Source organism: Delphinus delphis, chromosome 1 (genome assembly GCF_949987515.2).
Source record: "Delphinus delphis chromosome 1, mDelDel1.2, whole genome shotgun sequence".
Classification (NCBI taxonomy): Eukaryota; Metazoa; Chordata; class Mammalia; order Artiodactyla; family Delphinidae; genus Delphinus; species Delphinus delphis.
The window spans coordinates 16,277,860-16,291,704 of NC_082683.1; the positions used below are offsets into that span (position 1 = coordinate 16,277,860).

At 51.8% G+C, this 13,845-nt stretch overlaps 1 protein-coding gene across 2 annotated transcripts in view; it reads right to left on the reverse strand.

The window, feature by feature from the left end:
- Nucleotides 1–13,845, reverse strand: part of ECE1 (endothelin converting enzyme 1) — a 115,729-nt gene that overhangs the window by 42,116 nt on the left and 59,768 nt on the right. For both annotated transcript variants that reach the window (XM_060015653.1, XM_060015648.1), the window contains exon 3: nt 7,569–7,710. In XM_060015653.1, coding sequence (XP_059871636.1) covers nt 7,569–7,710 — 142 coding nt within the window. The remainder of the gene's footprint in view (nt 1–7,568; nt 7,711–13,845) is intronic.

Below are 13,845 nucleotides of genomic sequence, written 5' to 3' on the forward strand. Positions count from 1 at the left end.
TGGTGTGTGGTGTGTGTGTGTGGTGTGTGTGTGGTGTGTGTGCATGGTGTGTGTGGTGTGTGTGTGTGGTGTGTGTGTGGTGTGTGTGTGGTGTGTGTGTGGTATGTGTGGTGTGTGTGTGTGGTGTGTGTGTGTGGTATGTGTGGCGTGTGTGTGTGTGGTGTGTGTGTGGTATGTGTGGTGTGTGTGTATGGTGTGTGTGTGGTGTGTGTGTATGGTGTGTGTGTCTTGTGTGTGGTATATGTGGTGTGTGTGTGTATGGTGTGTGTGTGGTGTGTGTGGGGTGTGTGTGTGTGTGTATGTGGTGTGTGTGTGTGGTATGTGTGGCGTGTGTGTGGCGTGTGTGGCGTGTGTGTGTGTGGTGTGTGTGTATGGTGTGTGTGTCGTGTGTGGTATGTGTGGTGTGTGTGTGTATGGTGTGTGTGTGGTGTGTGTGGGGTGTGTGTGGGGTGTGTGTGTGTATATGTGGTGTGTGTGTGTGTGGTATGTGTGGTGTGTGTGTGGTGTGTGTGTGGTGTGTGTGTGTGGTGTGTGTGTCGTGTGTGGTATGTGTGGTGTGTGTGTGTATGGTGTGTGTGTGGTGTGTGTGGGGTGTGTGTGGGGTGTGTGTGGGGTGTGTGTGTGTATATGTGGTGTGTGTGTGTGTGGTATGTGTGGTGTGTGTGTGGTGTGTGTGTGTGGTATGTGTGGTGTGTGTGTGGTATGTGTGGTGTGTGTGTGGTGTGTGTGGCGTGTGTGTGTGTGGTGTGTGTGTATGGTGTGTGTGGTGTGTGTGTGGTGTGTGTGTATGGTGTGTGTGTCGTGTGTGGTATGTGTGGTGTGTGTGTGTGGTGTGTGTGTGGTGTGTGTGTATGGTGTGTGTGTCTTGTGTGTGGTATATGTGGTGTGTGTGTGTATGGTGTGTGTGTGGTGTGTATGGTGTGTGTGGGGTGTGTGTGTATGGTGTGTGTGTGGTGTGTGTGTATGGTGTGTGTGTCTTGTGTGTGGTATATGTGGTGTGTGTGTGTATGGTGTGTGTGTGGTGTGTACGGTGTGTGTGGGGTGTGTGTGGGGTGTGTGTGTGGTATGTGTGGTGTGTGTGTGGTGTGTGTGTGTGGTATGTGTGGTGTGTGTGTGGTGTGTGTGGCGTGTGTGTGTGTGGTGTGTGTGGCGTGTGTGTGTGTGGTGTGTGTGTATGGTGTGTGTGTCGTGTGTGGTATGTGTGGTGTGCGTGTGTGTGGTGTGTGTGTGGTGTGTGTGTGGGGTGTGTGTGGGGTGTGTGTGTGTATATGTGGTGTGTGTGTGTGGTATGTGTGGTGTGTGTGTGGTGTGTGTGTATGGTGTGTGTGGCGTGTGTGGTATGTGTGGTGTGTGTGTGTGTGGTGTGTGTGTGGGGTGTGTGTGGGGTGTGTGTGGGGTGTGTGTGTGTATATGTGGTGTGTGTGTGTGGTATGTGTGATGTGTGTGTGGTGTGTGTGTATGGTGTGTGTGGCGTGTGTGGTATGTGTGATGTGTGTGTGGTGTGTGTGTATGGTGTGTGTGGCGTGTGTGGTATGTGTGGTGTGTGTGTGTATGGTGTGTGTGTGGTGTGTGTGGGGTGTGTGTGGGGTGTGTGTGTGGTGTGTGTGGGGTGTGTGTGGGGTGTGTGTGTGTATATGTGGTGTGTGTCGTGTGTGGTATGTGTGGTGTGTGTGTGGTGTGTGTGTGGTGTGTGTGTATGGTGTGTGTGTGGTGTGTGTGTATGGTGTGTGTGTCTTGTGTGTGGTATATGTGGTGTGTGTGTGTATGGTGTGTGTGTGGGGTGTGTGGGGTGTGTGTGTGTGTATATGTGGTGTGTGTGTGTGTGGTATGTGTGGTGTGTGTGTGGTGTGTGTGGCGTGTGTGTGTGTATGGTGTGTGTGTGTGGTGTGTGTGTGGTGTGTGTGTGGTGTGTGTGTCGTGTGTGGTATGTGTGGTGTGTGTGTGTATGGTGTGTGTGTGGTGTGTGTGTGGTGTGTGTGGGGTGTGTGTGGGGTGTGTGTGTGTATATGTGGTGTGTGTGTGTGTGGTGTGTGTGGTGTGTGTGTGGTGTGTGTGTATGGTGTGTGTGTCGTGTGTGGTATGTGTGGTGTGTGTGTATGGTGTGTGTGGGGTGTGTGTGGGGTGTGTGTGGGGTGTGTGTGTGTATATGTGGGGTGTGTGTGTGTGGTATGTGTGGTGTGTGTGTATGGTGTGTGTGTCGTGTGTGTGTCGTGTGTGTGTGTGTGGTGGGGATATAAAAGGCATAGTCCTTTCCTCCAAGAGTTAATAATTTAGCTGGGGATACACACATTATACAAGAAAAGTAAAAAGACGACAGTAGGAGAAATGTCTGTCATTTATTCTACCAACATAGACCGAGGATATTTAGTCCATGCCAAATGGGTGATGCAGACAATACGGTGCCAGGACTCAGGAAGAAAGAAAGAGTCTTAGGAATAGAAGGAACTATGAAACATCATTCCCCCTGAGTACAAGGCAGCAGAGTTATCTCATTGAATCTTCTAAAAAACAAAAATGAAACAACCCTAAGAGATCACTTTAAGGCCATCTTTACATATAAGGAAACTGGGGCACAGAGAGACTAAGTACCCTGCTCAGTGGCCACTGGGGTTTGAACCCCAGCCTCTCTCTGCTATGCCTGCTATGGGCCTGGAAGGGAGCCCTCCCGGTGATGACTGGCCCAGGAGGCAGGGCAGCCCCACCTGTCAGGTACTGCCATGAGGAGGGATGGGAGCTGGCGCAGGTGGGCAGCATGGAGGGCTGCCGAATCCTCCAAGTGCCCCCAAAACCCAGTGCACAGAGGAACCAGCTTCCTTTGAGCCGGTTCTCACAGGACATGGGGCAGAGGCAAGAGGAGGGGGCCGGACTCCCGAGGCGAGGTTGGTCGGTGGGCTCAAGCAAAGGAAGCACACGGCGGGCAGCCTTAGCCGTGGCCCAGCCCCAGGTGACGAGATGAAGCTGACTGCAGGAGATGGAGGCTGTGACTAAGCACACAGGCCCAGCCGCACCGCCTGTTGACCCAAGCTGACTGGCAACAAGAGGGACCGTTTCCTGATACGGGGGCGACACCCCCGTTGGAGGATGAGGACGCCAAGGCTCTGAGCAAGTGAACGGAACAAGGTCGCTCTGTGGTGTGGGAGCGCCCAGGCTGACCCCACTCCAGGCTGCTTCGGCAATGCCAAGGCCGGGGTTTTCCCTCACCACCCCTTGACCAGTCGTGCCAGGGGCTGCTGCAGCCCTTCTGGCGCGTTCAGTTCCCCACTGCACAGGGAGGAAGGCAGCAGGGCAGGCGTCAGGGGCTGTTTCTTAGACCTGGGTTCAAATCCCAGCTTTCTGCTTCTGGCCTCGCGCAAGTGGCCTCGTCTCTCTGAGGGTCGGTTTCTCCATCTGGAGATGAGGAAGGACGGTAGAACCAGTTTCACGGTGATGATGATCTCATGGCTGGGCGGGGGGCTCAGCTCCCTGGAGTCTTAGGGTCCATTGTTCCCAGGCCAATCCTCAGAGAGCAGAAGAGAATGCATGGGCTGGCAGGGTGGTCTTCCTCTCACTCGGAGACACAATGCCAGCTGGGGCTGGGCAGCCTGTGTGCTTATTAACATCTGATGACAAACCCAAAGTCCTGAAGGCTGACAAAGGGCTCAGAACAGTCGCACAACAGCACAAAAATCAGGGCGACTCTATGTCGAGGTAATTCCTTGTTTTGAGATGACCGTACAACAATTAAAGATTATTGAGCCCTTAGGCATGAAAATAGAGAAAGGAAATGGTAGGGGACACGGCACCATTTAAAATATCTCTAAATGAGAACTTGGAGTCGCATGCCCCACTTCCCGACTAAGGGAACGTACCAGAATCTTTATGGGGGCAGGGGATGGGGGGAAAGAATTTCTGTGTAGTTTGAAAAAGCCTATTCACTATTATGATAAAACTTCATATCTGGAAAAGGAAAAGAATACCTATTGTTTTTATACAACAAACTGCAGGAAGTAAAGCTTGACAAATACTTGGCTGGTGGGAAAACCCAGAAGCCAGCTGTTAAGAGGGTGATTCTCAGGGAGCAAGACACCTCAGAATGTGTGTGTGTGTGTGTGTGTGTGTGTGTGTGTGTGCGCGCGCGCGCGCGTGGTGTGTGTGTGTGTGGTGTGTGTGGGCGTGTGCGTGTATGTGTGTGTATGTGCATGTGTGTGAGAGAGAGTCAGAGAGAGAGGTATTTGTAGTTATCATAGGGGGACTTGGTTTTAAACCAAAATAAGAAGCCAGCCCCCAGGAATCAGTCTGAGAGGCTTGAGTTCTCCACTAAGCACCTAATCTGCTAGGCACACTGCAAGGTACCCAGGTGGTACTTAAGCAACAGTCACTTGATTATTTAACTATTACTGGTTTGTAGATGCTTTACCAACTATCCTTGGCCTAACAGGTGCTTAATGTACATGTGATTAATTAATACACGGTTTCCAGGCCCCCTAATCTCCTGTCAACACGTTCAAAACTCAGCTCAGGCTCCCTCTGCTCAGGGAAAACTTCCCAGACCCTCATCCTTCTCTGTGCCCCTTGGCTGCCTGGGTGTCCGCTATCTGAGCACAGACCATGCTATGTCATGGCCGTCTCCTTGTCTACATCCCCCACTAGAATGTGAGCCTGAGGGTAGAGCCAGCATCTTACTTGCATTTATAGTTCCTTTGCCCAGCATTGAACTTGGCACCTAGCAGCTATCCAATACATGGGTTTTTTTGTTTTGTTTTGTTTTTTGCAGTACGCGGGCCTCTCACTGTTGTGGCCTCTTCCACTGCGGAGCACAGGCTCCGGATGCACAGGCTCAGCAGCCATGGCTCACGGGCCCAGCTGCTCCGCGGCATATCTTCCCGGATCGGGGCACGAACCCATGTCCCCTGCATCCACAGGCGGACTCCCAACCACTGCATCACTAGGGAAGCCCCCCAGTACATGTTTGTTGAATGAATGAATGGCTGAGTGCATAAAAGAGCTTTGTCCAGGCCTTGGTCACCACCAGTGGATGCAGAAGATATTTCTTCCCTTTAGGACGTGAATGATCCGTCGAGCAGGTCCCAGATCCAGCTCACAGACTCGTCCGGATGGTGCCTGGCCTCGACACTAAGTAAGACACTTCAGAGTATTTTCCAGAGAATTTATCGTTTGTTTTGCTGTCACTGCTTGCAAAGCATCTGTAAGTTTCTGGAAAGGATGGTGCAGCAGGAAGGTGGATAAATATGTATTTAAGTGCCCAGACATAACTTAAAGGTGAGTCTTTCAGAATCACCAGAATTTGCGTTGACTGATGTTTGCACAGATGTGGCTGATGCCAGCCAGCACCTGCTGCTGGGTAATGAGGTTATTGTCAATATCTGGGGAGGCCTCTGCTTTCCCAGGCCCAGGCAGCTGATGAAGACACATGAATTGGCTCAAAGGTCACCGGATCCCCGGCCCAGCTCCACCCTGGGGGAAGAATTCCCCTCACCCAGGTCCAGCCTGGGGAAAACCCTTCTGCAGCCCCGAGGTGGAAGGGACAGACAGAAGCAGGATTCCTCCCTGCGGGCCCCACCTGGCAATGAAAGAAGTGTTTGGGGCCCAACCACTAGAAGCCAGGCCTTGGGGGCTCCCTTCTGGTTTCTGATGGAGAAACAGCCTGGGAACTCCTAGGGGCAATCTCAGGGCAATACTGCCTGCTGGAGTCTAGCCTGCTCCCCATTCACAGGGCCAAGAGCTGGGCAGACGAGGCTGGCTAGGGCCTATACTTCCAGGCAGGGTGTTCTGAACTAAACCTGATTTAGCATGAAGCAAGATGGCGGCTGCAGCAGGACTTCCCTGGTGGTCCAGTGGTTAAGGCTCCGCGCTTCCAATGCAGTGGGCGCGTGTTCGATCCCTCGTAGGGGAACTAAGATCCCACATGCCTTGTGGTGTGGCAAAAAAAAAAAAGAAAGGCTGTTCCCACTTAATCCTCCTTCTTGCTCTTCGTTCATTCGATTGTTTACTTATTCATTTTGCAAAGTATTTGCACATCTATGGCATGCAGGCACTATGCTAAGCACATATGGCTAAGAAACCATTAATTAATTAATCAGATATGCATTAATCACCTGCTGTGCTAGGCGCATTTGGTAAAAATCTACAAATCATTAAATAGTCAGTTAAACAATTAAGTGATTATTTCTTAGGTACCACTTAGGCACCTGACATAGATTAAGTTCTCATTAAATGTTTGTGGAAGGAAGAATGAATGAATGAATGAGTGCTTGATCCAGGAGCGATGTAAGGATGACTCAGATGAAGTCTTGCCCTCCCTCCAGGCCCCCAAATTCCTTCTTCATTTCAGTGCAGCATGGCCACCCACACAGGCCAGGAAATTCACAGTGGAGAAGGCTCAACAAAACCTGCAGTTGACGTTCCCCAATCCTGTGAAGGTTCACGATGGCTCTGATGGGATGAGTACCAGGTGACCAAGTTGTTGGGGTTAAACTCTTGGCAGAGGCCCAGAGGCTACTCAACCAGGTGGCCTACTGTCATGAGAAAGCTGGATCTTGGGGCCCAGGGGAGAGATCCTGGAACTGACTGAACTCCCATCCTTATTTTTAACTTGGATCTGCCCTTTCCAGGTCCATAAGAGTTCATGAATCATTGATTCTGTGTAAGACACTTGCTACATACACTCAGCCAGACACAGAGAACCAGCCTCGGGCCGCGGACAGTGGGATTGAAGTGGGGTCTGATCATATACAAGGCAGGACAGAGAAATGAGATGACAGAGGTACACAAAGGTCCCTGGCTCACAGAAGGACAGATTTTCTGGGAGTACTAACCCACGCTGGAGTGCACCACGAATTACAAAGCCTGAGCTCTGGGGTCCGCCAGCCCATGGTTGAACTCCAGCTGCCCCACTCCTTCTCGCACTAGCCACGTGATCTTGGGCAAGTTACTTAGTGCCACTGCCTCAGTTTCCTTGTGCGGAAAACAGGGCCAGAAGCAACCACACCTCACAGGGCTGCTGTGAGGAGGCAATGAGATTACATCCGTAAAGGAGAGGGCTGGTATTTGGTACATGGAAAGTATTCAGCAAACGGAAGCCATTATTGCTATTTTGTTGGAACTAAGGATGGAGGACAGGGCCAGCCCGTGTGTTGTGTCGAACCAGCCCACATCCTAACAATAATAGTACCTGGAGCTAAGGCTAGAGAAGGCCTATTGGGCACCAGGTATGTGATAGACATCATCTCGAATCCTCAGAGACAACCCCAAACTGAGCACTATTTTCTCCATTTAAAGTAGAGAAGACAGAGGCTCTGAGAGATCGAGTGACTTGTCCAAGGTCACATGGACAATAAGTTGCCCGGCCAGGATTTGAACTCATGTCCTTCTGACCCCAAAACCTTAACATCACCCATCTGCCCAGCTCCCAGGTCTTGGTCTGTTGCAGCAACCCCAGCCTCCAGACCCAGCTCTCTCCTTGGCCTCAGAGGCCAGTCCTGGCTTGAGCAGGGAAGCCCCCTTCTACAAGTGGACACAGCCTGGGGCGGGAGTGAGTGAAGCCCATCATGCAACACGGGTGCACCTACTTGTCCGGTACTGGATGCCTAGCGCTGCCAAGCAGGCCACCATTCCTGCCGCCAGAAGTGCTACCAGCATCACCAGCCGCTTCTCCAGCTGGGTCCGTGCGGCCCAGCACCTCCGGCCACTCCGGGGGCTTCGGAAGTTCACCTGTAGGGAAGGAGACAGGCGGGGCGAGGAGAACGTGAGCCCAGGGCCCCCAGTACCCAGGAGGAGGGGGCTCCACGGCAGAACCCAGCCCTGGGGAGACACCAGGGCTGCCTGATGTCCCCTCCTGCCTCAGGGGTGGTCTGGTTCCCATGGAATCGGTCCTAATCCAGGAAAGGAACCAGCACCCTGCTCGGCAGCTCAGATTCGCTGCTAAACATCCGAGTTAAGCAGTCAACCCAGCTGGGCTTGTGTTTTTTGTGTCACCTGATACGGGTAGAAGAAAAAAAAAAAGATCAGCTTTTCCCTGTTTCTCCAGTAAGGAGTTCAAAAAAAAACCAGGATGTTTGGACTCGCAGGCATCCAGCAGACATCCAGCTGGGCTCTCTCCAGAGCCCCAGCTTCAACAGGCCGCGGGTGACACAACCCCCATGATAACACAACCACAGTGCATACTTCCCGGGGCACAGACAGCCTTAGCGGTCGAAACCGGCATCATCCCACGAGGGCTGTGTTCTTAGTTTCTTTTTACAAATGAGGAAACCGAAGTCCGGAGAGGTGAGACCCTTGCCTCTCATCACACAGCTAAGTGGGTAGAGCTCGGATTTGAGCCCAAGTGTATTGATTCTAGAGCCCGCCTGTGGGTCAGAGATTAGAGTCTTGGGAGATGTCAGGGGAGATGCAATGGAGAAATAGCTCCATTGGAGCAGGTCCTCAAAGGGAGGAAAAAATGTCCTCAGCCTAACAGCAGCTAAACAGGAAAGGAGGCACAATGGGAGGAAGTGGAGGGCGTGACAGGGCCTTCCAGGCTGAGGAGGAACCCACCAGTCTATAGCACTCAGAGTCCTCGGCCCGGCCCTCAGACCCAAGGCCAGCTGGGGGCTCCCCTCTGTACTACGAGGCGCTTCCTGCAAAAGCCAGGGCCGCGGGACAGGAAGGGTCCCCTGAAGGTGGGGTTCAGTTTAGTGACGTTGTGGCCAACAGTCGAGCACCAACCTAGGGCCACGTTGGAAAGACCGAGGGGGAAGATAGACTCCCTTGCTTTCAGCTGCTCACTGCCCAGCAGAGAGGCAGATAAAGAAACAGACTGGGGTGGGCAGAGGTTCAGTCTGGGAAGGCTTCCTAGAGGTGGGGATGCCTGGGCTGGGTCTTAAATAATAACTAGAAGCTGGCCAGGTGAATGGGGAGGGGAAGGGAAAAGGGGGGCCTGGATCCTAAGGGGTGCTGTAAGCCAGGTGAAAGACTGGGGACTTCCTCCTGAGGGCTGGAGTGATACGATTAGATTTACCCTTTGGAAAAGCCAAGGTGGAAGGAGCAAGGCTTGGAGGGGAGCAGGCATGCAGGCAGGGAGACCCACAGCCTGCCAGGAGGTGAAGGGGGTGATGTCAGGGGAGATGAGGAGACCCAGCCTCTGACCTGCGAGTGCCCCCCAACAGCTGAGGGGATGGCGGCCCCTAGGAGCAGGTCACAGCCTTCAGGGAGCCTCACACTGGCGCCTGGGGAATCTGAGGCTGGCCACCTTAGGGAAGGGCATTGAACAGCCTCACGGTCATCACTGGCTATTTTGTGAACAGAAAATGACTGGGGGGGCTTCCCTGGTGGCGCAGTGGTTGAGAGTCCGCCTGCCGATGCAGGGGACGCGGGTTTGTGCCCCGGTCCGGGAGGATCCCACACACGGCGGAGCGGCTGGGCCCGTGAGCCATGGCCGCTGAGCCTGCGTGTCCGGAGCCTGTGCTCCGCAACGGAGAGGCCATAGCAGTGAGAGGCCCGCGTACCGCAAAAAAAAAAAGAAAAGAAAGAAAATGACTGGGGGTTACTGCTCTAGAGAAAGAGGAAGACAAGAACTTTTTGTGGAAAAAAAAAAAGGTGGGTCCTACAACCGAGAAAAGGAACTTGAGGCTTGGTGACAATGCTGTGGAGGTCCGGGAGGCTCCGACACAGAAGCAGCTGTGTCAGGCGGGGGTCGGGGCAGGTCGCCTCCTGGAATCCCATAAGAACCTTTTTAAAAGCGTGAGACATGCAGATTCTGACCACGCTACTGGTGCAGACACAGCCTGGGACGAGCTGACATGCTCACAGCAATCGACGTCTATAAAGTGCTTTTTCAGAGGCATCAATTCTCTCACGCAGTTTACCCTGGGCACCGGCATCTCAGAGGGCCCCCAAAGGACTTGCCCTGTCTGGGGATGCTGACATTTACTTTTCCTGGGCCCCTGAGCTGGTCTCACCTTCTGCCTCCCACTCTGGGCCTCTCAGTGCCCCCATTACCAAGGCTCAGCTCGTGGGGGGAGAGGGGTGAAAAGCTAAGAGATGGAGCGATCTTGGTGTAACAGGTATCCCGTCCCCTCGGAGGCCAAGGATCACAGCCGTCAGGGCTGGGGAAGCAGAAAACCCTCTCTTATGTGGACAGAGCAATACCGAGGTGCAGGGAAGCTGAGGAGGTGAAAGGGAGAGAAAGAAGAAATAAAAGGGAGAGGATGAAAGACAAAGGGAGGGAAGGAAAAAAAAGAGTAATCATGGCAGGTATTGTTTGAGGGCTTTCTGTGCTTCTGGCATCACGTTCATTCTATTTTGTTGCTAGATGATGCTATTCTATCTTCACAACATCCCTAAGAGTAGGTATGAGTACTAGCTCCAGAAGAAACACAGGAAGTGGGGCGAGGAGACAGCGTGAGAAAACCCACGTCCCTCCCGAACCCACAGCCTCGGCCGAGTGGCCACGCTGCCCCCCAGGAGCCGCGAGCCGAGCTGAGCCTCATTGTTTAACGTCAAACAAACAGATGGCGTTCCCTGCAAAACTTAAACAGAATTAAGTCAGAATTAAATTAAAAATTCCTATTTCTAGGCAGAACTGGCAAACGGAATTTGAAAATCGGGTTTTTAGCCTCTGTGCTGTTCTCTGCTCGACTTGAACGACCAGGTTGACGGGCCTCGTGGTTTCTGCACAAGCCTCACGTCTGAGGGCAGAAATCCAGAGGCATCCTCCCGTGGCAGGAGAAGTCACCGGGAGACTGCGCCGGGATCAAGGGGCCTCTCCAGGAGAGCCTGTCCAGCTCCTGGGTGCAACGGACGGGGCCGGGGCTGTGGGTCTGAGCTGCTGTCTGGCTCCGTGCTGTCTCCTCCCTGAGCCCCTCTTGTCCCCACCTTGCCTCCTTCAGAGCCGGCCTTTTGGAAATGAGGGCGTGCTGATCATGAGAGAAGGGTCTGCAGGGACGTGGAGGGTCGGGAGGTTAGTGACAGGCAGCCCTCTTGGTCTCTGGAGAGGTAACAGGGAAGGGGCATCAGCTAAGGCGCAGAGCTGACGTCTGGAAGATGGGGTAAGGATGACCGTGAACGCTCAGCTCACTGGCAGGCTTAACATCCTAGCGACTGTCGTGTGAGGCAGAGAGAGAATGAAACAGAGAGGAAAGGATGCGCTGGCAAGACAGGTGGAGAGGGAGACCGAGAAGGAAACAGAGCTGGAGAACGAGAAAGAGGGAGGAACTGTCTAGCTGTCCAGCCCAGGAGTTCCCAGGGTTTCCAGAGCCAAGGGAACAAAGCCCTGATGAGGGACAGATATTCGGTTACAGAAGTGAGGGCCTGGTGCGGCAAGGTTCTGCAAGAACGAGTTCTGCAGGCGAGGATGGGACACCACGCCCGGGGCCCAGGAGACAAGCCAGCAGAAGGCGCGGGGAGCCTGGCTTTCAGAGGAAACGGGGGCTCCAGAGGGAAGGCAGAGTCTTTTCCTGAGTCACCGCCTGGCCCCCCAGCGACCTGGCTGAGTGGAGCAGCGCACAGGAGTCAGTCTGGCCAAAGGATTGGCAGGGAGCGCACCCGCTGCAGCCCGAAGGCCAGACCGCTCCGTGGGGGCTGGCAGGGAGGTCTGGCTGCCTGCCTTGAAGTCAGTCAGCCTTTCGGAGCAGACACACCAGGACAGCCTGGCCCTGCGTGATATCCTGCCTCTGTCAGGGTGTCAGGTTGGGGAAGTTTCTTCTAGCACAGTTTCTATATGGTGAGCTTCTGGCTGAGGCCACTGGGGCCAGGCCAGAGTGAAACTAGAATGCCCTCCCGTCCTCCCCATTTCCCTCCTGAGCCCTACCTGCCCCTCTGCCCCTGTGCCTGACTCTCTTCCAATGACTGAGAACAGCTTATAGTATAGTACCTGTTGGGAGGGAGGGGACTCCTTATATATAAACAGGATCAAAGTCTAGTATTTAAAAGAAGCACTTTCCAGCTTTCTTTGCTTCCCAGAGAAACACCCAGCTGCTGATGACACGACGGCACTGGAGAAAGGGCACCAATCCGAGAAGTCAAAGGTCACCCTTGACTTTTTCAAGATCCCTCATGCGTCCCTGGGTGGCCTCTGGACCTCAGTCACCTATTTTTAAAATGAGGAAGTTGGATGAGGTGCCAGGTCTGACCAGCTCAGATCCCAGAACAACTCGAAGGCCAGAAGCATAAAGATCTAACAGGCAGGTAGAGCTGAAAGGGTCTCCTGGTAAGCAAAGAGGTCTCTGTAAAGCACTCAGTGGGACTGTCTCTGAAATCACCTGCTAAAGACAGCTCTGTGCATGGCGGGGGGCAGGGGTAGAAAAATGAGAAAACCACCACTAAGAATTCAATATCTCAGCTTTCCTTTTTCTTGAAAAAATTGATTTTTAGGATTAACTGGATGAGTTTCAAAGGTTTTGGTAAACCGTTGGGGCCCTCTGCTCCCCAGTTTAGGCTGCAAGTGTATCTTTAGCTATTTCTCTTTGGGCCACTGGGGTGTGGGGAGACCAGGCAGCCAGTTTGAGCAGAGCAGAGGCAAAGGTATTATATTTAGGGCATCCCTGAGATACCATGCCTGGTGAGTTTTGATAATGATCCCGGTAACAACCAAATGCATTTTCTGTTGCATTACACATGGTGCTTTCACTTATATTGTCTCATTTCAATCTTTGCAACAGCTCTGAGAGGTGGATTAATATTAACCCCATCTTGCCAAAAAAAGCGGTTTAAGTGAGTAGTTTTCAGGTCTCAGAGCCCACGAGAGGTGAAGCTGGGGCTCCGTGTTAGAGATGGGGCTTTCAATTCTGTACTCAGTCCACAGTGACTAATTTTAGTTGACTGTAATTAACTTGTACCTCAAATATGAGATCAAGGGAAAGAAAAATCCTTTCTTTCAGGTGAGGTACAGGTAGAAATTTGCTCCAGCTAAATACAGCACTTTGTCAGCATGTTCAGGCAAAAAGGTGGCAAGTTTGGCTGAAAGATGCAAGTTTTCATTTACTAGTGTTGGTATCGATGACTTTGAAGTTCCAAGAACCAATGGGCTTCCAAACCTTAAAAAATCAAGCAGCTGATTTTTATAGCTGCCCGTCAAGAGAGGGAGATTTGGGGGGACTGGGTCCATTTTAAAAAGCCTAAAATTGAGGGAGCAGTTGCGTTTCTAGCAATCACTCACAGGAAATTATTCGAAAGTCTAGAAAATGGTCACCCACAGTGTTAGAGATATTGGGCCTAGTGTCCAACTGTAGCAGATTGAGTAAATATACTTTTATACATTGGTACCGTAAAGTATTATGATTTTTATTGGTAGCATGTTTTGGAAGTATTTTTTTATTGTATTTTATTTTTTTGGTCCCACCACATGGCTTGCGGGATGTTAGCTCCCCAACCAGGGATCAAACTTGGGCACTCGGCAGTGAAAGCACCGAGTCCTAACCACTGGACCGCCAGGGAATTCCCTGGAAGTACTTTTAAAATTGAGGTACAGTTGATGTTTTCGAAGTTTTTAACAACATAGAAAAATGCTTATGAAGTGGCACTAAATGAAAAAAGCAGGACAAAATACTGTGTACTTAGAGTGAGCTCAACTATATTCTAAAATATATATAAGCAAATGTGAAAAACTAGAAGCGGTTATCTCTGAGTGGTGGGGTTACTGTTTCTTTGTAAATCTTTTTTTATACTTGACTCTTTTTTTTTTTCCCACAAATGAGCATGCAAAGTTTTTATATTGGGAAAAAAATCCCTATGATTAAAAACATAAAATTAATAGAAAACTCTGCTTTGTAAGATGAGATAAATAGGTTCTTGACTCTTAGAAGAACGATTGTTAGCTAGTTCATGTTTGCTTTAGGGAAGTCGGGGAGTCTCAAGGAAAGCCAGGCTGGG